The sequence below is a fragment of the Herpailurus yagouaroundi genome, unplaced genomic scaffold, assembly GCF_014898765.1.
Source record: "Herpailurus yagouaroundi ecotype Mexico unplaced genomic scaffold, PumYag 139, whole genome shotgun sequence".
Lineage (NCBI taxonomy): Eukaryota > Metazoa > Chordata > Mammalia > Carnivora > Felidae > Herpailurus > Herpailurus yagouaroundi.
In genome coordinates, this window is record NW_024412394.1 from 13,621,536 (window position 1) to 13,648,844 (window position 27,309).

Below are 27,309 nucleotides of genomic sequence, written 5' to 3' on the forward strand. Positions count from 1 at the left end.
AACCCTCAGTTTGTTCTCCATATTTATGAGTCTCTTCTGTTTTGTCCCCCTCCCTGTTTTTATATTATTTTTATTTCCCTTCCCTTATGTTCATCTGTTTTGTCTCTTAAAGTCCTCATATGAGTGAAGTCATGATATTTGTCTTTCTCTGACTAATTTCCCTTAGCATAATACCCTCCAGTTCCATCCACGTAGTTGCAAATGGCAAAATTTTATTCTTTTTGATTGCTAAGTAATGCTCCATTGTATGTATATGTCTGTGTGTGTGTGTATATATATATACACACACACATACACCACGTCTTCTTTATCCATTCATCCATCAATGGACATTTGGGCTCTTTCCATACTTTGGCTATTGTTGATAGTGCTGCTATAAACATGGGGGTGCATGTGTCCCTTCGAAACAGCACAGGTATTTATCCTAGTAGTGCATTTGCTGGGTCGTAGGGTAGTTATATTTTTAGTTTTTTTGAGGAACCTCCATACTGGTTTACAGAGTGGCTGCACCAGCTTGCATTCACATCATAAGTGCTTTTTGTGACTTGTCTTAGTATAACTTGGGAGCAGGGAAGGTTTAAAGACATTAATCTTCTAAGTTTTCTTTAGTTTTAAAGTTTTGATTTTCAGCACAAATCATTAATCAGTCTTGCTTTATTTTTTGTACAGCTGTGATTTAGGCACTAATTAAATTTTTTTCCACATTAAAAAATATTGAATAGTCTACTCTTCCCTTATGGATTTGTAGTGTTTAAGAATTGAGCCAAAATTGGGAAGAAACTTGCTAGTTTATCAGATCTTTCCACATTCTCAACTTCAGTGTTTTAGACTAAAGCTTGGACTCAAGTGTCTGATTTGTTTGTTCATGTAAACTTTGAGATTCAGTGTCAGTGTTGTTATTTGTGATATTTGGCACTCTGCTGTAACTGAGATGAAACAAAGTAAACACTCCATTAAAAAAATGCTTAGTGATTGACTATGAAGTATTTTGGGGTGTGGTGAGAAGAGTTCCCACAACTTACTTTATTGGGGGAGGTAACAGCATGAAAATAGGTGGAAAAATTGCTGTGCCTTTTTGGCTGAGTGTCAGATATGCCGTAAAGATAATAGGTTAGGCTAAAGGATCTTGGAGAAAATATTTTTCAGAGATTTTGGAAGTAACACTTGAGTTGGTCTTTAAAGATAGGAAGTTAGATGAATAATTAGTGCGCTCTATGTCTGTCAAAGACGCAAAATGGTTTGCGGTAAAAATAATGGACTATTTTGGCTGAATGCAGGTTTTTCTATGGGAGTGTGTATAATGGGATTTAAGGCCAAAAGTATGGATTGAAGCCAGTGGTACAGTGCATTTTGAGTGTCATTTAAAGGTATTAAGACTCATTGAGGTGCTTGGGTGGCTCAGTCAGTTAAGTGTTTGACTTCAGCTCAGGTCACGATCTCATGGTTTTTGAGTTTGAGCCCCAGGTTGGGCTCTGTGCTGACAGCTCAGAGCTTGGAGCCTGCTTGGGTTTCTGTGTCGCCCTCTCTCTCTGCCCCATCCCAATCCTGTTCTGTCTCTCTCTCACTCTCTCAAATATAAATAAATAAACATTAAAAAAATTTTTTTTTAAAGGTATTATGACTATTTGAAAGATACTAGGGAAATCACAGGTTTTGGAGACAGGAGAAGGAAGATAGAATGCTTTAATGGATTAATCTTAGTGAGAAGGAAAGATTTTATTAAAGAGGAAAGAGTTGAAGTTATAAAGTGTAGTGAGAGTGGAAGCAAATGGATAGCTAATAGACATAATACCTTTTATTCATGTTAAGACTTTGCATGTTCCCATCCGTTTTCTCAGTTTATTCTGACATCTTTGAAAATTAGGGAATATGTTATTCATGCCCAAAATCATACCGGTGATAGTCGGTAGGCCACGGGCTTGGTAGTAGGTAGCTCTGTGACAGGCAAATACCAGCCTGTTTTTAGATGAGAAATGTATTTTATGTAGTAGGTGCTGGTTATTACATTTTGTAACATTCCCTGCTTTTAAGAATCTAAGGACAAAGTGATAGGAATCTTAGCCGTTGAAATTCTCCAGTAGCATCAGCATAGTTGAAAGAGGTTAGAATGACAAAATTAAGTGCTTTTGATAACCTTTAGAATTGACTCTTGAAAGGAAAAATCAAACTGCTTCCTCAAAATGCAATTTTATGGAAATAAACTTTTCCCCCCCAAAACTAAACTTGAGCTTTGATGTGAGGGCATTTCAAAGACTAAAGATGGAATGAAAATATGCAAAAAATGTAAAAATAATAAGATATTTAGAAAATGAAGCCAACTCTCAATGCTCATGTACAGTTTTCTGTAGGTAACTTTATAAAATGAAATCAGAGTTTCATTCTTGTTCTCCTACTGCCTCCATTCCTGGAAATTGTGCTGAAAAACAAGGTTTAATTATACAAGTTAAGAAAGTAGAAGGCCCAGTGTATCAGTAAGAATGGGATAGCTTACATTGTAGTAACAGCATTACAATCTCCGTGGTGGCATAACAAAAGGAATACATGCTTTCATACAGTTTGTAGTCCAGCTAGTGAGTTATGTTTAATTAAGTAAAATAAGAGCTTTCTTTCTCTGTTGCAAGTAAGATCAGCAGCAACTTTAGCACCAAGTAGGGGATACTTCTCAGCTGTATTTGAAGCCTGTAGTTTTCATCAACCACATGTCTCTTTCTGCAGCACTTGTGTAGCAGGGTTTTCAATTCCTTTTAGATCACGAGCCTCTTCAGTATCTCTGTTAAGAAACCCAATTTCCCAGGTACTCTCTTTTGAGGTATGTTATAGTAAGATCAGTGGCAGTACTGCAGTATAGCCTCCGCGTACCCTGCCTCTCCATCGTATTCTTTTCTGTTTGTGATCTGTTCATTTGTCCAAATTCTTACTGAGGCTCTTTCTGTGTGTTAGGACTTTGTATAGATGCTAGGGACACGGTAGTGGATAAAACAGGTAAGTTCCCTTCTCTTTGTGAATTTATTTTTAATGGTGGGAGGAAAACAGACAAATGTAAAAAAAAAAAATAAATGAATAAGATGATAATTTTCGATAGTCATTAGTGCTTTGAAAGAGAAAAGGTGAGTAATGGGAGGTGGAAAATGGCATTTGATACTTTAATTTGGATGTTGTAGGATAGCCTCTCTGAGGTTATTTGGTCAGAAAAACCCAGAAAGGTGTAGAGGAGATAAGGAATGAATTCCTTTTGAGGAGGATCTTGATATTAGAAGAAGGTAGACTTACTGTGATAGATGTGGTTGCCAACTCCTCTACGAGAGCTATGTCAAGAAGATAGCGTGGCATTAGGAAAGGAACGTGGCCTTTGGAGTCAGGATGTATAGACCTCTGTTAGACTTCCTACCCCCACCTCCCCCATACCCATACATATGCCTCCTGCATGTTCTTCCTTAAAGATGTTTCACTCTAGAGCATGCATTTCTTACTGTGTAAAGGTGGGGAATCCCACCTGTTTGAGTTGTTGGTAGGAATTAGATTTTGAGTGTCTGTACTTTGCATGTAGATATGAAGTGGATTTATTATTTCATCTTGTTATATTTTGCTCAGGAACTTCCTTTTCATAAACGGAAAATCAGAGAAGAAAATCACCTATGTTGGTAATTTAGTGAATAAATAGGTTCCCCTCCCCCCCCCCGTGCCTGTACTATACCAGCTACTGTTAAATCAAATGTTAAAATAGGTAAATAAGAACTTTTCTAATTTCTCTTTAAGAAAAGCCAGTGGTTTTTAAGGAAGGACAAAAATAAAGAAGAAAGTAATTGGGAAAATATGAGCTAAGAAGTTAGCCTGATTAGCCTGTTTCCCTAAACCAAATCTGTAGCCTTGGTGTTGGTTGTGGTGGAACAGATCAAGTCTGTTTAAAAGTGGGCCTGCTGTGTGAGGAGCTAGACAGTAAAAAAGCTTTTAGTGTGTTAGGATTTGTGTAAGCTCTAGCTCCTTAGGGTAAAACTAATTTTGATAGGTCTTGTCTGGGGAACTAAAGTCTTATATTTAGAAGAGTGATCTGGAGGAAATTATTATTATTATTATTTTATTTATTTTTTAAGTCCTTTGGAATGGAAAAGTTAGTTCTAAGAAGATGAGGGGGCTCAAATGAAATGCCTTTGAAAAGTTGTTTCAGATACTGAGAAAGGAGAGAAAGCAGACATTTGTCAGGACTTGTTATTAAAAGTTGAGGATTTGTGTTCAAGTCTTGGTAGAAGTATTGGCAGTATAAATACAGAAAAAAATAATAATGTTGGTTGAGGACCTTGGATCTATATTGAAACTTTATTTTTCTTAGAGAACCTGTGCTGCGGGAAAAAAAAAAAGCTACCTCCAGTCCAGTTTCCCACTCTGTCTCCATTGACACTTGGAGAGATAGGAGCTCCTGGTTACTACTGGGTCGGGTAGGAGTTCAGGCTCCACTTGGCCTCCATTGAAGCCTTGACTGAAGGGCAGGTGTGCCTCATTAGTACTGCCTTGTGGCCTCCACTGGCAGTGGGAAGAGAGGAGACTCATTCCCCGCCCTCTCCAGTGGGGAAGGGAGTCTTGGCTCTCCACTTGGCCTTCTCTGATACCACCCTGGCTGGGTGAGTGGGGTAGTGGTTGTGATTGGGGTGTCTGGTTATAGCCTGGTGAGGGTGGAAGGAAGTCTAGGTTCCCTACTTAGCTTTGGCTGGCATGGGTGGGGAGGGGGCTACAATTTTGTTTTTTGGGTTTTTTTTCCCCTGTGTTATTTGACTGTAGTAGAGTGATTTTATCGGCTAGGAGTTTTCTGTCTTGCTAGGCTACCCTTTTCTTGGTCCTCTGGTTGGAGAGACCCCAGCTTTTCTTGGAGCACCCCACCCCCCACCCCCACCCCTCCCACCCCCCGCCTCATTGGCATTAACAGGTTGTCAGCTTCTCCAGTATTTAGTCTAGAATATATGAGGCAAAAAGAAACCTCGTGAACTCACTAACCAGGTTCTAAGGAACCTCGCTCTCTTGGCTGACCTGTCTTCTTTTCTTCACTTTTCAGAATATTTTTATCTGTATTTTTAAGTTATTTATTGCTTTAGAGAGAGAGTGTGGGAGGGGAGAGAGAGAACCCCAAGCAGGCTCCCGCGCTGTCAGCACAAAGCCCTGTGCAGGACTTGAACTCACTAACTGTGAGATCTTACCTGAGCTGAAATCAAGAGTCTGATGCTTAATCTAGTGAGCCACCCAGGCGCCTCCAGATTATTTTTATCTATTTATTTTTAATATGTAATGTCTAGAGTTTTTAACATTTTATCTAGTGGGAAGAAGAAGGAAAAGTACATCTGTCCTATCTTTACATAAGGGAAATCTAGTTGGTGATGCAGTTTTTAAAAGTACTTATTGGGGCGCCTGGGTGGCGCAGTCGGTTAGGCGTCCGACTTCAGCCGGGTCACGATCTCGCGGTCCGGGAGTTCGAGCCCCGCGTCGGGCTCTGGGCTGATGGCTCAGAGCCTGGAGCCTGCTTCCGATTCTGTGTCTCCCTCTCTCTCTGCCCCTCCCCCGTTCATGCTCTGTCTCTCTCTGTCCCAAAAATAAATAAAACGTTGAAAAAAAAATTAAAAAAAAAAAAATAAAAGTACTTATTTTAATTCCAGTTAGTTAACATACAGTGTTATATTAGTTTCAGATGTACAATATAGTAATTCAACTCTTCCATATATCACCCTGTGCTCATCACGCCAAGTGCACTCCTTAATCCCCATCACCTATTTCACCCATCTCCCCACTTCCTTCCCCTCTGGTAAGCATCAGATAGATGGTTATGCACTTAATAGATTGTAATGCATATCCTTAAAGTCTAAAAACTCACTACATAGAGTTTCTTTTAGAAATGGTTTAATAATAGCTAGTTTTTCTTGGGGCGGCTGGGTGGTTCAGTCTGTTAAGCATCCGACTTTTCGGCTCAGGTCATGATCTCACAGTTTGCGAGTTCGAGCCCCATGTGGGGCTCGGAGCTTGGAGCTTGCTTCGGATTCTGTGTCTCCTTCTCTCTCTGCCCCTCCCCCACTGGTGCTTGCTCGCTCTCTCTCTCTCTCTCTGTCAAAAATAAATAAATGTAAAAAATATTTTAATAATAGCTAGTTTTTCTTAAAAGTAGAGAAATATCAGTGAAATAAGGTATTAAAAGAAGTTAACAGAAATACTTTTATTAGTTGTACAGTGTTTGGTGTATAAGGGATGTTAATTTGTGAGCTTTGATAGAGCTTTCTTGTGAGCTTTATACTGATGGTATTATAGTTTATTACATGATATTGTTACATATTTTTACTTTAGAAAATAAATGTATATATTCACAGAAGAGGTCTCAGGTGCTGGTAAAGGAATTGCTGTTCCTAGCCTTTTTAAATGTAAAACGAAATTTTGATCCCTTTTGAAGAGTTCTCAGAGCTTGGTAAAGTGTTTCAGACTTTTTATATAATAAAGAACAAGGAAACAAGTTATTAACACTTAAATATTTTCAGGAAGCTGACAAGTTACTAAAAATCTTTTGGATATTTTTTCTTTATTTTGACTTAAATTTCTAGCCTTTTTTTTCCCTCATTTACAAAAAGGTTAAAATCATTGAATCCTTTTTTTTGAAAACTTAGGCAGTTTGACAACTTACCTCTCATTAAAAATGTTTATTTCTTTTTTTTTTTAACGTTTATTCATTTTTGAGAGAGAGCAGAGAGAGTGTGAGTGGGGGAGGGGCAGAGAGAGAGGGAGACAGAATCTGAAGCAGGCTCCAGGCTCCCAGCTGTCAGCACAGAGCCCGATGCGGGGCTCGAACTCACGGAGTGTGAGATCACGACCTGAGCTGAAGTTGGACGCTTAACCGACTGAGCCACCCAGGCGCCCCTTATTTTATTTCTATATTCCATTGATTAAATGGTTAAGTAGACATTAAATCTTTAAGTATATTTAAAATCTTTTTAAAAAGTTAGTTTTAAAGAAAAACTAGCAATATGGGGAATAAGATGGTGATCTGTGACTAGTTTGGATGAGTCTTAGTGATTTCTTGCTTTTTAAATATTGCAGCTTTTGGGGTGCCTGGGTGGCTCAGTCCATTAAGTGTCTGGCTCTTGATTTCAGCTCAGGTCATGATCTCATGGTTGTGAGTTCGAGCCTTACCTTGATTCTCTGTCTTCCTCTCTCTCTGCCTGTTCCCTGCTCACGCTCGTGCACTCTCTCTTGCTGTCTCAGAACAAAACTTTATCACATCCTTTTTCTGGAAGAATGCTGATTTCGTTTTTAAATCTGTTGATACTCCACTGTTCTTATAAGAAGAATTAGGTTTTTAATTCAGGAAATGGCAATATGATTTTATGTGACCTTAATTTTTTTGAATCATTTATTTTATGAACACTGTTAGTTCTTTTAGATAAACCTTAGCAATGTTTTCAAGTTTTAGAAGACGTATTGGTGACTTTGATAGAGTAGTTCAGGAAACTGGCTTTATATCAGGAGAGAATTTTGTGTTTGATTTACTTTCACTATTTGAAACACATGAGGTATCAGAATACTAAATGGAAGACAACTCTACTTCCTTTCTGGGAATTACAATAAAAACAGTAGATAAAATGTCAAAGTTGTGTGTAGTCACTTAAGATACATCATAATACATATTTTATTACTGTACAACATTATTCACATTGATTAAGAACAATTTGTTCTGTGACTTGGAATATTTTTTATAATATTCTGAATCCTATGGAGACTATATTCACTGAGTTAAAGAAAGAGTTCAGTACAGGTAATGCTAGAAAAGATGTGTTAAGATGTGTATTTAGTAATGTGTGCTCATACAACTAAGATCTTTCTCTAAATGCCCTAGGACAATTTGACTTGTAGCACTGTTATTTCTGAGCACACCAAATTTTTTATTTAAAAAAATCACTGAAATAATACATGTTGAAACAAAATTCAAGGAATATAGAAGTGGCTATTGTGAAAAGTACATTTCTTTCCTTACAGCCCTCCCCCCAATCTCCTTCCACTTTTCGGAATCTGGTAGATCCCTTATAGACTGTTACCTGTGTTTTTAACTGAATTATTTGTATTCTCTTCCCCATTTGTATACTATATTTTACACCATAAATTTAAATTCAAAACATTATTATATAAACTATGTTAATGTTCACCTGGGACTTAACCTGGGAAGTTAAATTCTAATTTTTCCCCTTAAGGAGAAATAATAAATTTTGTTCCTGCTACGGCATTTCAAATCGTTAGAAATAATTTATTTAAAACAATTTTTTTTAATGTTTATTTTTGAGAGAGAGACAGAGTGCAAGCTAGGGAGGGGCACAGAGAGGGGGAGACCAGAATCCAAAGCAGGCTCCAGGCTCTGAGTGTCAGCACAGAGCCTGATTCAGGGCTTGAATTCACGAACTGTGAGATCATGACCCGAGCTGAAATCAGATGCTTAACCGACTGAGCCACACAGGCACCCCTCAAGTTGTAGAAATAGTTTAAATCAGGAAAGTTTGAGTGCCAGAACCTGGGTTTCTGGGATATCTCCTGGCCTGGCTTTTTGGATCAGCACCCATTGTCTACTTGATAATGTCATCGGTGGCCTCCAGGAGTCTAGCAGCTTTGGGAGCAGGATCTTCCTTCAGTAGGCCTGATGTCTTTTGAGTCATAGATACTATAGCCCTCATTATTGGCAGTTCTTATCCTAAAATCCCTTCAACCTAGGACTGAAAGCACAAATAACATATTTAAGTCCATGTAACTAGTGTGAAAAATGTGACTATTATAAATTGTTGGGGTATTTTCAGTCCATTTCAGTGTGGTATGTCTGAGTTATTTATTTAGTGTTTTTCCCACTCTGCTTCACTTGGCTCTCATTAACATTCTTGTGATGGAGAAAAGAAAGGAGTAGGAAAGAAAAGGAGTAGCCACTGAAAATGAATGTATGTAACTTTTCCTCTCTTTTCCTACTTTTGCCTTTTCCAAATGGGGGAGGGATAGTTGGCAATAGGAAGGCCCTTTGTCCAGGTTGGAGAGACAATAATTATGTGGAGAAGAGCATATTTGGGAGAGAGAATAGACTTAGAAACTTTCAAAATAGTCCTGTTATATCTGTTATTGTTGTTTTCCTTCATGATTTTGATATGATGGCACTCAGAAGGTACATACTGATTTCATATTAAGGAGATTTTCTCCTGTTGGTCCTTTTCAGTTTGGACTTAAAGGTTTTTTGTTACTATACAACTTAATTTGGTCATAAGAAAAATGAAAATCTAATGATTTGATGTAGTTACTTCTGCATTATTCTTTATACACTATCATTTATATTCTAAAAACAATAAATACTATAGGAATGGGGCAAACCATTTTTATTAGGTTGGAAATCTCATTTTTCAAGTGCGGGTCTAATGTTGATGCAAACCTAAAACAGTGGGCATATGTTAAATATTCAATCCTGCTTATATTCTTAAATCTTTAGTAAAAATCACTTTTCTGTATCTTCTGATTTATGTTTCATAGAGTTGGAGGTACTAGTTCTATATAACACTTTTGGAAATTCTGAATGTCAAATTAAAAATATTGTGTATTCCTTAAATTTTAATTAGCATAAGCAGAACTCACTCTGCTTAGGGTAACCTCTTTCATTTGAGAAATAAGAATAAGTTTTTGCCCTTTAATTTGTGTCATTCTTTTGTGACTTTTATAGAAGTTAATTGCTTACTTTTTTCAGATTATGTGATCATGCACTGGCAATGATTAGATAACCAAATTATTAATAAAGATACAGCATGAAGAAGTGGTTTGTGAATTTTGTTGATCATCTTTTAAGTTGTTTTTGGTTAGTGCAGTCAGTTAAATATCTTTGATTATTTTAATAGATGAAGAATAACTATATCCTTTCCAACCTTTTTAGCTCCTTCTCATTTGCTTATATTTATCTCCCATTTGTTTATGTTTCTTATCTCCATTTAATTTGCTACTTCTTATTCTTTATCTGTGAAGCAAATAAATCAGTGTAGTTGCATTCTTATTTATTTGTTCTTATTTTTGTTGGCCTATTTTATTGCATTACATTATTACATCAATTTTAGGGAGAATTGATAACTTTATGAGAATTGAGTTTTTAATTACTGAATGTGGCACGACTTCCCTTTTGTATGTCTTCTTTTAATTTCATACTTTGCATATTTTCTGTTAGAACTATGACGTAGAGCAGGGTTCATCAGACTACAAATTTTTCTGACCACCTATGAAGTGTTACTAAAGTTTTCAGTGTTTCTTCCTTCTTCTGCCCTTTACTTCCTTTTACCTGATCAACCAGTAAATAAAACACATGTTAACATAGTAGCATCTATTTTCCACCAGCTTCACTTACTTTCCTGATTTTGAAAACGATTCCAGGAAATCCAGTGAAAAAGTGTCCTCACTTAAGAAGAGCATCAAGTATTGACAAATTCAGAAAACCTTTTAATTTCGTCCTACAAATGAGAAAAATCTCTTAGAAAATAGGTAATATCAATGCAAAACTGTCCAACAAAAAGACAGTGTGCATAATGAGTGTGGTATGCTCTTCGTTATAGTATTTGATGGGGAGATTAAAAATTGTAATGTTAAGTGAGGAATGGGTCCATAATTTGAGAGTTTGGTTTGATCTGAACGTTTCAGAACTATGAAAATATTTGCTATTCTTGATGGACCTGCATTTCTTAAGATTTTCCCTTTTCGTAGGAAAAATAGGAAAGTAACTTTACTGAGTGTAAAATTTTATAGAATTTGTTTTTGTTTTTCAGAAAAATACAAAATATATTTTTTCAGTATATATAATCTGCTTGCATATCTTCTGTTATACCTATGACTTAGAGCAGGGTTCATCAAACTATAGCCCACAGGCCACATCTAACTGCCTGTTTTTATAATGCCCATGAGCTGAGAATGCTAGTTAAGAATTCATAAATAGTTGGAAGAAATCAGATGAACAATATTTAACATCATATGAAAATTATATGAAATTGACATTTTAGTGTCTATAAAATTTTGTTGGAGCATAGCTATGCTTATTCATGTAAGTATATAACTGTTTTTCCACTACAAATGGCACAGTTCATTTTTCCAACAAATTATATGGCCCATAAATCCTAAAGTATTTTACTATCTGGCCTCTTCTAGAAAAAGTTTGCCCAACCTGACTTAGAAATCATTGTTTGTTTTATTGTTTGTTTATGTATCTCAGAGTTTCCTTGTATCTTGGGGTAGAGGTGGTATCTCAGCCTTTCTTTACCTCTTTCTCTAGTTCTGAGAAGACTTAAACTCATAATGAGTCACTGTTACCAAAGTGTGTTGCGTTTTTTAGAGATGTGGGGGAGAGAAAAATGTTGAAGACTGTTGCTATCATGTTTTGTATAATAACCACCGTACCTGTTTTTTTGGGTATTTTACATTTGAGGATTTAATTTGATAAAATACAACTTAGTTTGCCTGTTTACTCTTCCCCTGTTATAGGAAATTAAGAGAGAGCCAGAATCCAAGGATGACAATTTGCCCATTAAACGGGAAAGACATGGGAATGTAGCAAGTCTTGTACAACGGATAAGTACATACGGACTTCCAGCTGGAGGAATTCAGCCACATCCACAGACCAAAACCATTAAGAAGAGTATGTAGATAATTTCTTTCCTGTTTAAATAATTCAAAATAAAGAATGTTTTATAGCTGTTTAGAAGTTATGAAAAGAAAAATTAGCTTAACCTTTTGTGGCCGACTGCAGAAACTTCGTACATATTCACATTTAAGTTACCGGCCCTGTAGTCATTTTTCATAAGATATTTGAGCATGAACTGCTGATGACTGACTATTAATAGGAATTATAAATTAAAATATTAGGCTTTGTTTTCTTATTAGCCTTACAGACTGTTGAATAGTTAATGCTTTGCCTTAAATTTATTTTAATACCATTTATTTAATGGGATGTTTAATGTTTGTTCATTTTAAGCAGTGTAGATGCAAGAATTTTGATAGTATGTTTTCTCCAGTGGTCAGACATCTGAACATATACTCAGTTTTCCAAGGTCATTGGCCCAGCAGAGTGCCCTTTAAATATTTGGTATTCTATAAATATGTTAGAACATTTTAGTATGGAGGGAGAGCACCCCATTTGAAATCAGACATGAGTTTGAGTCCATCCTATGACCTTAGATCATTTAATTTTTTTTTTTTTAACGTTTATTTATTTTCGAGACAGAGAGAGACACAGCATGAACGGGGTAGGGGTAGAGAGAGAGGGAGACACAGAGTCAGAAGCAAGCTCCAGGCTCTGAGCCATCAGCCCAGAGCCCGATGCGGGGCTCGAACTCGCGGGCCGCGAGATCGTGACCTGAGCCGAAGTCGGACGCTTAACCGACTGAGCCACCCAGGCGCCCCCCTTAGATCATTTAAACTCTTGAATTTTATTTTGCTTCTGGTGAGAAAGTGGTAAATAACATAGATTGTATTGCTGTTTTCAGAATGCTTACAGTATTGGGAAAGACTCATTAAAAAAAGTATTCAACATTAAATGTGTACAAAATACAACATTATGGGAGCAGATAGTATTTTAACATAGTACGATCTGAAGCCCCTTGAGAGATTGAATACTGATTACTAGGATGAGAGTTAGTAGTAAATGAGTATTTAACCACATTTATCTTATGTCAGTGCCTTTGATACTGTGGCTTGTAAAGTCCCCTGTGGAACCACGTAGTCCACAGTGAAGAAATTTTGTTCACATATATTATCTAAATTTCTCCTTGTATCTTGTTACTTTCTGTGTTACTGTCTGTGAAGTTTGGGGGAAGACTTTACTTTCTAGATGCTGTCATCCTTTGATTATTTTCATAAAATGAAAACACATTTTCATAAAAATGAAAAAGATTTCTTGACAGAAGACAAGGACAGAAGAATTCTTCTAGGACAGAAGAATGCTGTGTGCTTTTTGTTTCCCACTAAACGTGTACAACCAGTATTTAGGTACAGCCTGTACTGCTTTCAGCCTACTGCCTGAAGGTGGACAGGTTCAGTACTTCTAATTGTCCTGGATGTTCAGACTCTGTTTCTTTAGAGACGTGGGGACAAATTACAGAGTGTGTTCATATCCTACAGGTGAAACTGTATATAGAATTTCTGTGCACAGGAGAATTTTTAGGCCCATGGAAGAGTTACTTATGACCTCGATTGTAAAATCAATTTACCACTTTTAGCTTTGCTGAGCTAAAAGAAAGAACAGTTTTCTTAAGTAGAGGCTAGACCAAGGGCTTCAAGGTTATGATCATTTTATTCATTTTGTCTCCTAGTAGGAAAAGACACACTACATTTTACTTTCCTCAAGAACACTGGTCATAATTCTTTTTCTTGTAAAAGAAAACCTGTTATGTAGCTGCTGCCAGGAGACTTAGACTTTTTCCTAAGGATGCTCCATAACTTGTTTTTAAGTGCATGTGCTACAAGGACTAAATTGGTCATTTGGTGCTAACATGTAAAACAGGATGCAGGTTGCTTTTGCTTTGATTGCTTTTCCAGGAAAAGCAAGCTAATGTTTTTTTGTTTTTTTTTAATCTAATTTTTTTTAGTTACTGTTTGTATCTTATCCTTAATTCACAAAATAGACCAGTTACTCAAAAGGTGGTTTATTGTAATGTTAAATAGTAGTGGATACTACTAACCAATATTATTAATAATTTTAAAAACCCCACAAAACCATTGTAAAGGTTGATAATAATCACTGCAGTGTGAATGTTCAATTTTAATCTCTGTGTGCCAAGGCAAGTGAAATCTGCATGTGTTAAATGTATAAGCAACTAAAAAGGAGAATTTCGGATACATCCTGTGGGGTTAAGTATCTGGAAGCTGGAATTGTTAGCTATTTTTCTGTAGTTTCCAAAGCCAAAAAAGTGTTGGTTTTTTAATGAAGTCTAGTCATAAAGCCATTGAAACTTTTGCTGTTGTGTATAAGTTAACCATAATAACTGTGGTGAAACAAACAGGTTTTTCTACAGTGAGCACAGAATAATGTTTTCCAGGACAATTATTGTAAGTTGCTAAAGTTATAGAAGAGAACAAGTTGACATATCTTATAGCAAAAACACATACTAGTCCCATTGCTGCTGAAGCCCTTGTAAAATCAGGCAGAGATAATGATTGTAGAGTAATATTACTTAGCAAATAAATAATTGCCATCTTTCAGCATCACAACTCTGTATTCTGTTCAGTGAAGAATTGAGTAGATATTTCACTTTGCATTTGGAAAAAAAATTGATGTCATATGTGAATCTACTCTTGCTATAAGTGAGGGAAGACATCATTGCTTGTAACTTTGTATTCATTATTAGTGCTGCAAAAGTGATTTTTTTATCTAGTTAATAATTACTTTGAATGTAAAAGATACATTGAGATTGATACTACAGAAATGATCTTGCTGCATGAAAAATTAGTTGACCAGAATGCCAAACATTAGTGTTTCATTATTAGAAAATGGTTGCTAGCAAATAGTTTGCCTCCTGATTCTGAGTCAGTGCTAAAGAAAATAATGAAAATTCTGAATACCATCAAGATATGGTCATTGTCTATACATTTTTACAGCACACATTAAAAAAAAATATGAGCATATTAGCTCAGGCTCTTCTCTTTGATATTAAAATATTCTGACTCATGGGGCGCCTGGGTGGCTCAGTCGGTTGAGCGTCTGACTTCAGCTCAGGTCACGATCTCACGGTTCGTGATTTCGAGCCCCGCGTCAGGCTCTGGGCTGATGGCTCAGAGCCTGGAGCCTGCTTCTGATTCTGTGTCTCCCTCTCTCTCTGACCCTCCCCCATTCATGCTCTGTCTCTCTCTGTCTCAAAAATAAATAAACATTAAAAAAAAATTAAAAAAAAATATTCTGACTCAGAAGGGGAAAAAGGCTCATCTGACTCCTCTCCAGCTGCAGCTTATCGGATAAATAGGATAGCGTGTTCTAACTTTCTATTTTCTTTTGAAATCTTCTAGAAAGGTTGAAAGAATAATTGTACTATGAATATTTTATATTCTTAAGTTTGATGTTAAATTAATTTAAGACTTAAGTTTGATGTTAACATTTTTCACATTGTCTTTCTATCTGTATACGTGTATGTAGAACACATTTTTAACCGAATCAGTTGCAAGTATGTTGTAGATATAATACCTCATCCCTAATCACTTGAGTTTTTTCTTCATGATGGTGATGACAATCTAAGCTTTGATTGTTATAATCAAGAAGTATATCAGCAGTATAGTTAGATTCTTCAGTTAGCTTGATCTTTCAATTAATGCTCTAGGCAGTATGAGCTTTTTATTGCTGAGGATAAGAAAAAAATTTAAGGAAAATTCAGCCCTATATAGCAAATGGCTCTGTTTCTTAGCATTTTATTATTTTCTTTGCTTATTGGAGAAAGAAATTGGTAAAAAAAAAAAAAATTGACATCAGAAAATTTTCAGTGCTACAGTAAAACATGAAGATAAATTTCCAGAACCAAACAGAACCAAAAGTGGATCAGGAGTCCTTTTGCTACTGTCTGTGAAATTGTTAGCATTCAGCCTCCTAGCTTCTGAATGTGGTGTGCTCTTTGTTTTAGTATTTGATGGGGAGATTAAAAATTGTAATCTTAAGTGAGGAATGGTTCCATACTTTGAGAGCTTGGTTTGATCTGAATGTTTCAGAACCATGAAAATATTTGCCATTCCTGATGGAGCTGCATTTCTTGAGATTTTCCGTTTTAGTAGGAAAAATAGAGTAACTTTACTGAGTGTAAAATTGTATAGAATTTGGTTTTGTTTTTAAAAAAAATACAAAATATATTTTTTTAATGCTTATTTTTGAGAGGTAGAGACAGAGTGTGAACAGGGGAGGGGCAGAGAGAGAGGGAGACACAGAATCTGAAGCAGGCTCCAGGCTCTAAACTGTCAGCACAGAGCCGTAAGTGGGGCTTGAACTCAGGAACCTGGAGATCATGACCTGAGCCAATGTTGGACACTTAAACTGACTCAGCCACCTAGGTACCCCAAAATACAAAATATTTTTTAAAAGATATTTTTGAAAAAGTTTCAACATTGATGTGCTGAATGCTTTAATACCTGTGAATTTGAAGACTATGAGAACAGTGTTAATGGGGCAGTCAAATCTGCCAAGTAAAACTGGGTATGGATGATGATCCAGAACTTGTAATCTAACAGGGGGAAACATCAAGTTACTATAAAACAGAAATGATAGTAATAATTACCTCGTAGGAGACGGGTATTAACATATCAGGTAAATATTATAAGAAGTGCTCAATAAATGTTTGTAACTATTACTATAGTTTTTAAAGTATGTAGCTATGATTCAAATAAAGGGGCAGTTCTGTACTGGGTTGTCAAGCAAGATATATTTAAGCCTTTCTTAGGTAAAACTTGTCATTCACATGAAGATTGGGGATTATGACATTCCAGGTAGAATTGCTACCTTAGGAAGAAGATCCATGGAGATAAGCAACCGCATGGTATTTACAGGTAGTAAGGATCCAGCATGAGTAGATTGTATGAACTATGTTAAAGCACTTTGTAATTTTTAAAGGAGACAGCATCGATAAAGTGGAAAGATAAAAGGCTTAAGAGTCGTATGTGGGTATGATTCTAATTTTGCCTCATTTTAGTTCTTTGGTCTTGGACACGTTATTTAACTCCTGAGTTCCTGTTTCTCACTGGGAAAAGATGATGACAACAAACTGTATTATCTGCTGGGGAGATGTTTGTGAAGGATTTAGAATAGTACTAGTACATAAAAGGCATGAAAGTATATCCCTGCTTTTTTTCCCTATATCTCTTTTATCTACTTCCTTGTCAATAGCTTTACTTACAAAACATTGATTTGACAAATTTTCTATTTCTTTGTGGATCTGAAAAGCTATATAGAGGTTGCTTGTGATGAAATACTGGTTATAGTTATTTTAAAAATTGACTTCTATTCAGGTATCCTTTTATTAACTAGTCTTGTACATACTATTTTATTTTCTTTTGTGCTTAGCATAGGTTCTGATACATTGTAGGAATTCAGTAAACATTTACGGGTAGATACTGTGTATGCCTTTTGCAGTATAAAAAAATCTCAAAATTCCTTTCATTGTGCTGGCAATTAATAGATGAACTCAACAACATAGGCAGTCACTTCAACTTATGAGTAAACCATATTTAAATATGGAATTACGAAAATTTTCTTTTTTAAATGGCTCATATTTTGTAGCAATAATAGGGGCCTTTCAGGTGTTTTTATCTAATGTGGTTCTTTGAAAAATAAAAAAAAAAAATCTTTGTGAATAATTTTGCCAACTACTTTGGAGAACACTCTGGTGAATTATGCTTAGTGTGACCAGGGAGAAAAAACACAAACTCAAAGTTTCTTTTTATTTTATTTTTTTAGTTTTGTAATTTTTTTTTTTTTAACGTTTATTTATTTTTGAGACAGAGAGAGACAGAGCATGAACAGGGGAGGGGCAGAGAGAGAGAGAGAGGGAGACACAGAATCTGAAACAGGCTCCAGGCTCTGAGCAGTCAGCACAGAGCCCGATGCGGGGCTCGAACTCACAGACCGCGAGATCATGACCTGAGCTGAAGTCGGACGCTTAACCGACTGAGCCACCCAGGCACCCCAATGTTTGTTTATTTTTGAGAGAGAGAGAGAGAGAGAGAGAGAGGGGGAGGGGCGGAGACAAAGGGAGACCGAATTCAAAGCAGGCTCCAAGTTCCAAGCTGTGCCCCAGTGCAGGGCTTGAACTCACGAACAGTGAGATCACAACCTGAGCTGAAGTCAGGTTGGATGCTCAACTGACTGAGCCACCCAGGTGTGCCACAAACTCAAAGTTTCTGGTTAAGATATAACTAGGATCCTCAAAGTTAATTGATCTGCTTGGGAGCAGGGGGGCTAATTAATTCTCTATCCACTTTAAATAATTTAAAAGATACTAATACTCATTAAAAAGAAGCAAGCTACATTTTTTTTTAAAGGCCTAAGATCACCAAAATGATCGAAAGGATTTTCTTTGAAGTGCACCCTGAGCAGAAGAGAATTTCTTTTCAGTAATGTAGATCATTTTCCCTCCATCTATGAAGTGCTAATGACAGAGAACACATTTATGGACTCATTTTTTCAAGCTCACTTTAACTTCCAGAAGTATTTATGAACTATATTTATCTATAGTAGAAGAGATGAGAAGTTTTCTTATGGTATGCATAAAAACCACTATTAGTACTTAAAAATTAACTCTGAGGTGTGATGAAAGTGACATTTGAAAAATTTTACTATAAACTCTAGGTTACTTATAAAAGTATGGTCAGTGTTTTTTTTTTGTTGTTGTTGTTTTTTGTTTTGGTTCCTTCTATTGTAAAACAGTTTTAAAATCAGATATTATTAATTCCTTAATGAAGCGGGAGAAACAGAGGTGTAACTGTTTCTTATTTGGAGACTCTAGATCCTTCTGCTTGATTGTCATGTCTGTTTTGCACCTCTTTCATGGTGTTGATTGCATGCAATATGCTTCTTTTATTGTTTTGGAGGTTCAGTTGGATTTATTTTTTGTCTTGATGAACAATTTCATAGATCCATAAATGTCAGAGCTCAAGTGACTGTCATAGTTAATCCAGTCCAGCTCTTTTACTTTGTAGTTCAGGACATTGATTCCCAGAGAACTTAGGTCAAATAACAAGGTAATGACAGCTATACTAGAACCCAAGTCTTCTGACTTCTAAACTAGTGTTATTTCTTTTAGACCATGGCATCTTTTTTTTTTTTTTTAACTATATAAAAAAGTTTATTTGGACTTGTTTTGACATGATTTGATGTAGTTAAATTGTATCTATCTAGACTACTTCTCAGGAGTCTCTTGTCAGCAACAACTATCACAATACAATAAGGTGGAAAAGATGTAGCAGACATTCTAGATAAAAGTTTTCCCAATGAGTTGATAATAGAAGGAATTCTCCTTAGAATCCTTGTATTCCTTCTACTATCAACTCATTGGGAAAACTTTTATCTAGAATGTCTGCTACATCTTTTCCACCTTATTGTATTGTGTTCATGTTTAATTGTGTAACTCTGTTACCATTTCGTCTTTGAATTCTTCCACATCTGCTCCACTCCAAACCTATCCTTTATTAATTTTGGGGATATTTGTAGCTTGTACTAAATATTTGCCATCTCATTATGTATTTGTATTTTATTACTAATTGCTTCCTGTTTCCTAAATTCTGTTAGTTCCTTAAGTGTGCATTTAAATTATTAAGAAAAACCTTAGGATTGTTGGTGGTAAAGGGCTGATGGAATGTTGATACCCTTGGCATATTTCCTGGCATTGATGCCATATGGTTAGGCCTAGATAATTGTTCATATGTGTGTGTGTGTGTGTGTGTGTGTGTGTGTGTGTGTGTGTATGTAAATAATGGGCCTAGCATAAACACTATGCTGGGTGCTGGGGAGAGAGCATTTAACAAACTCAGTACCCATTTATCTTTAGCCTACAGACTACAGAGAGTACACACAAGAAAATAAATCATTATGATAGATTGAAAAGGAAACAGATTTGTTAGTAACAGGTAGGTTGTAGAAGTAAACAGTGTTAAGTATATAAGCACAAGGGAAGAGTACCTAATCCAGAAAGCTGTTTTGGAAGAAGTTTTTTCTAAGTTGAGACCTGAAGATGAGTTGAAGACAGCGAAAGGTGGACTTTGTGGATGAAAGTGAAGTGTCCTTGGCAAAAGAAACCGTATATTTAGGGATGCATGGGTGGCTCAGTCGGTTAAGTGTCTGACTTTGGCCCAGGTCATGATCTCTTGGTTCGTGGGTTTCAGCCCCATGTTGGGATCTGTGCTGACAGTTCAGAGCCTGGAGCCTGCTTTGAATTCTGTGTTTCCCTCTCTCTCTGCCCCCCATCCCCCCCCCCCCGCCCCCCAAATAAATAGACATTAATTTTTTTAAAAGAAGCAGTGTATTTAAGTCTCAAAAGGAATAGGGCTTGTCATTTTCAAGCAATTAGAAATCAGTATAATTAGATCATTGAGTGCAAGATTGAGAATCACCTAGGAGATCTTAAAGTACAGTTTCTGATTCAGCCTGCTGGGGCTGTCCTAACAAAATATCCCCAACTAGATGGCTTAAACAACAGAAGCAATATTAGTTTCTTACAGTTCCAGAGGCTAGAAGTCTAAAATCAAGGTGCTGTCAGAGTTGGATTCTGGTGAGGCCTCTTTTCCAGACTTGCAAGTCTTGCCTTTTCGCCCCTACCCCGCATCCTCACACAGCCTCCTGTATATGTGTGCGCACGTGCACACATGCACAATTAAGTGTGTGTGGGGATTAGGGCTCCATTTTTATGTTAGTTGACTATAATTACCTCCCTAAAGGTCCTGCCTCTCAGTACAGTCAAGGACAGAATTCAGTCCAGAACAGGTAGGTATGAGGTGGAGCCTGCATTTCTAAGAAGCTTTGAAGTGATACTGTTGCTGCTGGTCTGAGGAACATAGAGGATTTGACTAGCAGGAAGTAATCGTTTTATCGGTGATACCTGGTCATCTATCCATAGGTACTTTAATGATTAAATTTTAAAGATGGGAGTGAGTCTGAGTTCTCAATTCTTAGAGTTTGAAAGAAGTTGAGAACCTCAAACTGCATGGTTATAAGTTAACATTATTTGTCTAAATGAAGTTCGTTTGAAAAGTTAAAGTAAAATTACTGTTATCTTTACCTATGTGAATTTGATTTTTATCTGTTGGAAAGTAGAGCTGTTAAAGAAGATAAGATACATTTTGGATTTATTCATTTTGTGTCTTTTTAACACAGACACTTTTAAATTAGCGCATTTTGAGTATTCCTAGACTTCGATCAGGAAGTCGTCTGAAAATTACTGTCTTGGAGGATAGCTTAGCTATGATAAAATTTGTTTTGCCGACAGTGTCTTTTATTGTATGTGTTTTTAGTCTCACAATTGGCATTGGCTGTTTTACTTTTGTCTAGTTGGGGATCACATGTATACATAGATTTCATGGCTAGGAGCCTTGTTACCTTATTTCTAGTTGGTTTGAATTTATTTTGGCATGAGTAGGTTGTAGTGTGGGGGCAAGGTGAAAAGCCAGCCAGAACTGATTGTGGTTAGCTGCTTAGAATGCTTACATGTTCTGATTTTTATTCATACATATACAAACTCATACATACATATGGCAGTAAATACACTGTGTAAATAAAAGTGCTGTTACTTGTTTTAATGATCTTTCTCAACCTAATTTTGTTACTAATTTACTTCCTTTAGAGACCAAGAAGCGTCAGTGTAAAGTTCTCTTTGAGTACCTTCCACAAAATGAGGATGAACTGGAGCTGAAAGTGGGAGATATTATTGATATTAATGAAGAGGTAAGGAAAACCTATGTTAGAGACGAACCAGCAATTGTAATTGATGCTCTAGGTATTAGAAAACTGACTTGTAAGAATATTAAGTTTTCAGTAGAACTTTTTTACGAGTTTCATTGCTTTTTATACACATTTTAACATACAGGTTTTAAAATGGTTCTTTAATGACTTATGTAAGGTTGTCTTATCCTTTGGAATAAAGCTTTATTCATTCTTTTTTTTTTTTTTTCAATATATGAAATTTATTGTCAAATTGGTTTCCATACAACACCCATTGCTCATCCCAAAAGGTGACTTCCTCAGTACCCATCACCCACCCTCCCCTCCCATCAACCAAGCTTTATTCATTCTTACTACACCTGGTCTTGTGTACTTACTGTATTTGTATGTATTGACTTCAGGAATAAAAAATTTTTAAGCTAAAGATTAATGTAATATAAGTAGCTGAGAATAAAAATAAACATTTTCTTTGATTCTGAATTCACTTTAGGCACAAAGCAATAAAATAGAATCAATTTTACCTTCTGCATAGCAGAGGGATACAAAAGTAGAATCTCTTTAAAAGGTTTGCCTTATTTGAATTATCATATACAGATGTTAACCAAGGGATATTAAAGGAATTAAAGGAATATTAAAGGAATATTAAGAGTTTTATTTGGCAGCTGAAGATCCCATTTTCAAAGTGTATCTTTTGATGTCATGTATAGTCATGTATATCATGTATAAGGATTGATTTTATATCATAACATCATGTAATTTATCCCTTAATGTTTATATTAAATTCCAATGTATTTATACAAAAGACAATTCTGTTTTATTTCTGTCAGGTGGCAATAATAATTTTTATTGAACCTATGTGTCTGAAGCATTATGCTAAGTGTTTCACATTTATTATTTTCTTTAAATTTCTTAACAGCCTGAGGAGACAGGAATTTTTATTTCTACTTTATATATGAAGAGTTTGAGTCATAGAAGATAAGTGATTAACTGTTCTAGTTACTGTTGATGCATATCATGCTATCCCGAAGTTGGTAGCAAAGAACAACTGTTTTATTAGGTCATGGATATTATGTGAGTCAAGAATTCATATAGGGCACAGCTGGGATGGCTTGTCTGTGTTCCATGATGTGTGGGGGCTTCAAGTCGAAAGACTCAAAGTTTAGGTGCTGGTAGAATGTTAGGAAGGCTTCTTTACTAATGTGATTGGTACCTAGAAGACTTGAAGACTGCCTCTGGAGAGCCATTATGTAGCTTCTCCATTTGGCTTGGCTTTCTCACTGTATTGGGGCCTTAAGATACTTGGACTTATTGCATGGCATTTCAGGGCTCTGAGTGTAAGTATTTCAGTGAACATGTTGAATTTTAAGCTAAAGATTGATGTAATCAAAGTAGCTAAGAATAAAAATAAACATTTTAGAATGCCTACATGTTTTGATTTTTATTCATACACAGAATTCATACACAGAATTCATACAAATTCTATGGCAGTAAATACAGTGTATAAATTAAAAGTGCTGTTACTTGTTTTAATGGTCTTTCTTAACCTAATTTTGTTACTATGTTACTTCCTTTAGAGACCTTTTATAATCAGACCTTGGAAGTGGTAGTGTCACTTTCACCCTATTCTTTTGGCTACAAACATGTCAGAAGTCAGCAAGATTGAAGGCGGTGGGGACAAAGACCACCACTTCTTGGTGGAGGGTTGTCCCGATTACCTTGTTGATGAGCATGCAGGCTAGGAGATCTTGTTTCAGCTATTTTTGCCCATGCCCATACACACGGCATGCAGCAGAGCAGAATCTTACTATTCTTCATTGCTGTGCTATCCTGCCTTTTGAGAATTCCTTAATTTATGGGAATTATAAGGTTATTTACCGTAACTACTCCCTTGCTGCCAATTTGTGATTGCAGGTGTAGATAATACGTTTTCTGATGCTTCTCTCTTAGTTGCCATTTAGTCTATATATCTCCATCACCATGGTTTGAAGAACTCTCAAAACTTTGGAGTCTCTTTAAATCTGCTAAAAAAAATTCTGAACTCTTCACTTGTAACCGCCTTCCATTTCTTCCTCAGACAGCTTGTATTCTAGCTATCTTGTATCTCAGCTGTATGTAGTCTAGAAATAAGTCCTTTGTTTTTATGTCACTGTATTTTTCATTTGCTTTGTACCTAGAAAACTCTTACTCAGCCTTTAATGTCTAGCTCTTTTGTCATTTCGTTTTAGGGGAGCCTTTTAAAAACTATTTTAAGCCTTTCTCTTGTGCTTTTTCAGCATTTTGTTCATAGTTTTGTTACAGCACGCATTGTATTGTAACTACCTGCTTAGTGTTTGTTTTCTTTAGGTTATTTCACTCAAGGGCAGGGATTTCTCATACGCAAATACCAGTCTTTCCCTAGTAGTTAACACCAAGGTGTTATACCTAGTGAGTGCCTGCTGGATGAATACCGTATTAAAGTTTGCTTTGTAATTCTGAGGTGAAAAACACTTAAAACATATTTTAAACAGAATAAAGAGCCTTTTCTACCTATGATATTTCATGTACTGCTGTTAAGTGAATTTTTAGAATGAATAGTTTACTCTTAAATTTTTTTTTAGAAGTTCTACATTTTAAAGCAGTTATTACATATTATTAAATAACTTCATGAAACTGAGTAACCTTGTGATTAGTGAATGTAAATATTTTTCTAAAGAGTTTGGTTCCGGAAGATATTTCTGGTTGAGGTGGGGGGGAATGTTTTGAAGAGCCTAGTATCTGGATTTTAAAAATAAGTGATTCTTTTCTTACTTGGGTTAAGAGTCACTTCAAAGGGAAATTATATTCATCAAGCTTTTTCCAAATAAAAAATCTTCATGTACTTAAATAATATATGAAATAGATTATAAATATTGAAATGATTACAAATTGAGACTTAGTTGGGTTTAAAAGAAGTGACATTCCAGGAGAGAGCTATCTATTTCCTGCTATTAATACCTTATTCTTGGTTATCTGATATTTTCATAACAATTATTTATGTCATACATTGCACTTGATTACAAATTCTTGTTGTAAATGTTGTAAAATACTACCGATATGACTAATCCTATATATGATCAATCTAATCCATTTAGATTTAATTTACTAAAAATATATTTTCCCCATTGTATTTCCTTAACAGATTTAAAGGGATTATTTTGCGTCATTAACTTTGTGCTCACTTATGTGGCTTAATTTTCCCACAGTGGGAAATTTTTATCATTTTTGAGTTGTGAACTCTTTCAGGTAGAAGAAGGATGGTGGAGTGGAACCCTGAACAACAAGTTGGGACTGTTTCCCTCAAATTTTGTGAAAGAATTAGAGGTAACAGATGATGGTGAAACTCATGAAGCCCAGGAGGATTCAGGTAGATTGTTTAAAATTTTTGAATAGATTTAAATAAAATTATATATGATCTAGTGTTTATTCTGTATTATTTGAAACTCTGTTCTTGTGTTGAACTCTGAGCTTCAGTTTTTCTACTTTTATGAAGCAGCTTATGACAGGGACTTAAAATGAACTAAATTCCTAGGCAAATACTTTCATATTTTTCCTTCTCTGATGTTTGTTTCAACCCAAACTAAATGTTTAGTACCCTGATTATGAATTGATAGTCCTTATGTTTTCTGATTTCTTCCCACTTAAGATGTAATGATACAGTGTTTTGATTTGAGTTTGCACATGGCCTACTTCAGAGATTTTAGGAATTGAAAAAAAAACTTGTTTTTGTGTTTTTCCATATTGAGATAATTACATTTTTTTGTGCAGCCAGAATGTCATTTAATTATTTTGTGATTGCCGTCATTTATAGACTCACCTGCAAATTTATCTTAAATTTGCTCACCATGTAAAGCTATGATCAAGAGCATTTTATCCCAAGCTAAATTTAAATTATTTTTATTATTTTTATTTTTAAGAATTGCTGTGGAATTAGTTTTTTTTTTTTTTTTTAAGAGAAATTAAATTCATAAGTGGTAATGCAGGGATAAGTAGCTCTTTTTCTGTATGGAACAGTATATGTAGTGAGGTTTAATATACTTATCAAAATTAAGACATTAAATATTGACAGTATTCAATTTGACAATATCATTTAATCCATAGTTCATATACAGATTTAATTCTAATAATGCTTTATATAACTATTTTTTTCTCCTATTTCTGGAAAAGCATGGAGGGAATTTGTTTCTCAAGTTTCTTTCTTGAGTATTGTTTCCCAGCTTTTCTCTACTTTTTTCTTGACGATTTTGACAGTTTAAGCTGGATATTTTATATAGTAGATCCCAGTTTGGGCTTCTCTCCGGATTCCTCATCATTAGTTTTAGGGTGTATTTTATTGACAGAATTACAAAATGATGCTATCTCATTGCATTGTATCAGAAGGCACATGATGTCTGTGTGCTTTATTTTTGGTGATGTGAAATTTGATTCCTTGGTTCAAATTGTGTTGCCAGTAAATGTACTTTTTTTCCCTTTATAATTGGTAAGTGTCTTGTGGGGAGATACTTGGAGACTTTGTAAATATCCTGTTTCCTCATCAAACTTCTCCCAACAGTTTAAGCATCCATGGATAAATTTTGCCTGAATTAGTTATTACTTCGATAGTTGCAAAATGATGATTTTCTAACTCCACCATCCCATCTTTGTTTATTACTTGACATTCTTCTCTAAAGAACTTTTATTTCTGTTCAGTTTTAATAGGAGTGCCTGGGTTAGACACAATCTAATATCAGTTAGACATCGGACTTTGGCTCAGGTCATGATCTCACGGTCCAGGAGTTCAAGCCCCACGTTGGGCTCTGTGCTGACAGCTCAGAGCCTGGAGCCTGCTTTGGATTCTGTGTCTCCCTCTCTTTGCAGCTTCCCCGCTTGTACTCTTGTCTCTCTCTCTTTCTCAAAAATAAACATTAAAATTTTTTCAAAAAAATCAGTAGTAGTTTTAACTCTAATCTTACTTTTAGAATAAAATATATGACCTTAGGAAGCGGTAGAGGCCAGTTTAATCAGTGAATGTTTCTTAAGCTTCTTGTGTGCTAAGTGCTAGTTTGGTTTTGTGAGGGCACAGAATCCCCTCTGCAGTCCAGAAGCTTAAGGTCCAGGCCTCTGGGCGATGAGACAAGATATGAACTCAAATTTTAGTACATTTTAGTCTGGAGTAAAATGATCTGAGTATAAGAGGTACTAGTGAAATATAGTTCTAAACGGAATATATTGTTTGTCACTTACTTTGTAGGTTTTCATCTTCTCAGAAATGTTCCAGGAAATATTAGAAATAAAATATGCAGCTTGGGGGTGCCTGGGTAGCTCATTTGATTAAAGGTTTGACTCTTGATTTCAGCTCAGGTCATGACATTGAGCCCAGTGTTGTGCCCTGAGCCAGGCTTTGCCCTGGGGGTGGAGCCTGCTTAAAATTTTCTTCCTCCCTCCTCTTCTCTCTGCCCCTGTCCTGCTTGTGTGCTGTCTTAAAACAACAACAAAAGCAAATATAATATGTAGCTCTGACTGCAACTTTTTTAGAAGATGTTATGTCCTAAACTTGTGTGTTTTTCCTTCTAATCATTCTTGCCCTTGTTTTCCTCTATATGGACTTTTTTTTTTTTTTTTGGAAAATGGTTGTTGTAAAAAACATATGGAACTTATCATTTTGATCATTTTTTAGCATAAAGTTCATTTGTTGAATAATATTCTGTTGTATGTATGTACTGCATTTTGTGTAGCTGTTCATCCATTCATGGATGTGTGAATTGTTTCCACCTCTTGGCAGTTGTGAATAATGCTGCTAAAACATGGGCATACAGATATTTCAGACCTGTTTTCAATTCAGATACATACCCAGAAGTGGGATTGCTGGATTATATATAGTTCTTTCTTTAATCTCTTTTTTT

The 27,309-nt window shown here is 35.7% G+C and overlaps 1 protein-coding gene across 1 annotated transcript in view; it reads left to right on the plus strand.

Moving 5' to 3' along the window:
• CD2AP (CD2 associated protein) overlaps positions 1-27,309 on the plus strand; it is a 142,751-nt gene that overhangs the window by 44,567 nt on the left and 70,875 nt on the right. Inside the window, exons 3-5 of the mRNA XM_040473713.1 lie at positions 11,497-11,650; positions 21,315-21,415; positions 24,674-24,794. Coding sequence (XP_040329647.1) covers positions 11,497-11,650; positions 21,315-21,415; positions 24,674-24,794 — 376 coding nt within the window. The remainder of the gene's footprint in view (positions 1-11,496; positions 11,651-21,314; positions 21,416-24,673; positions 24,795-27,309) is intronic.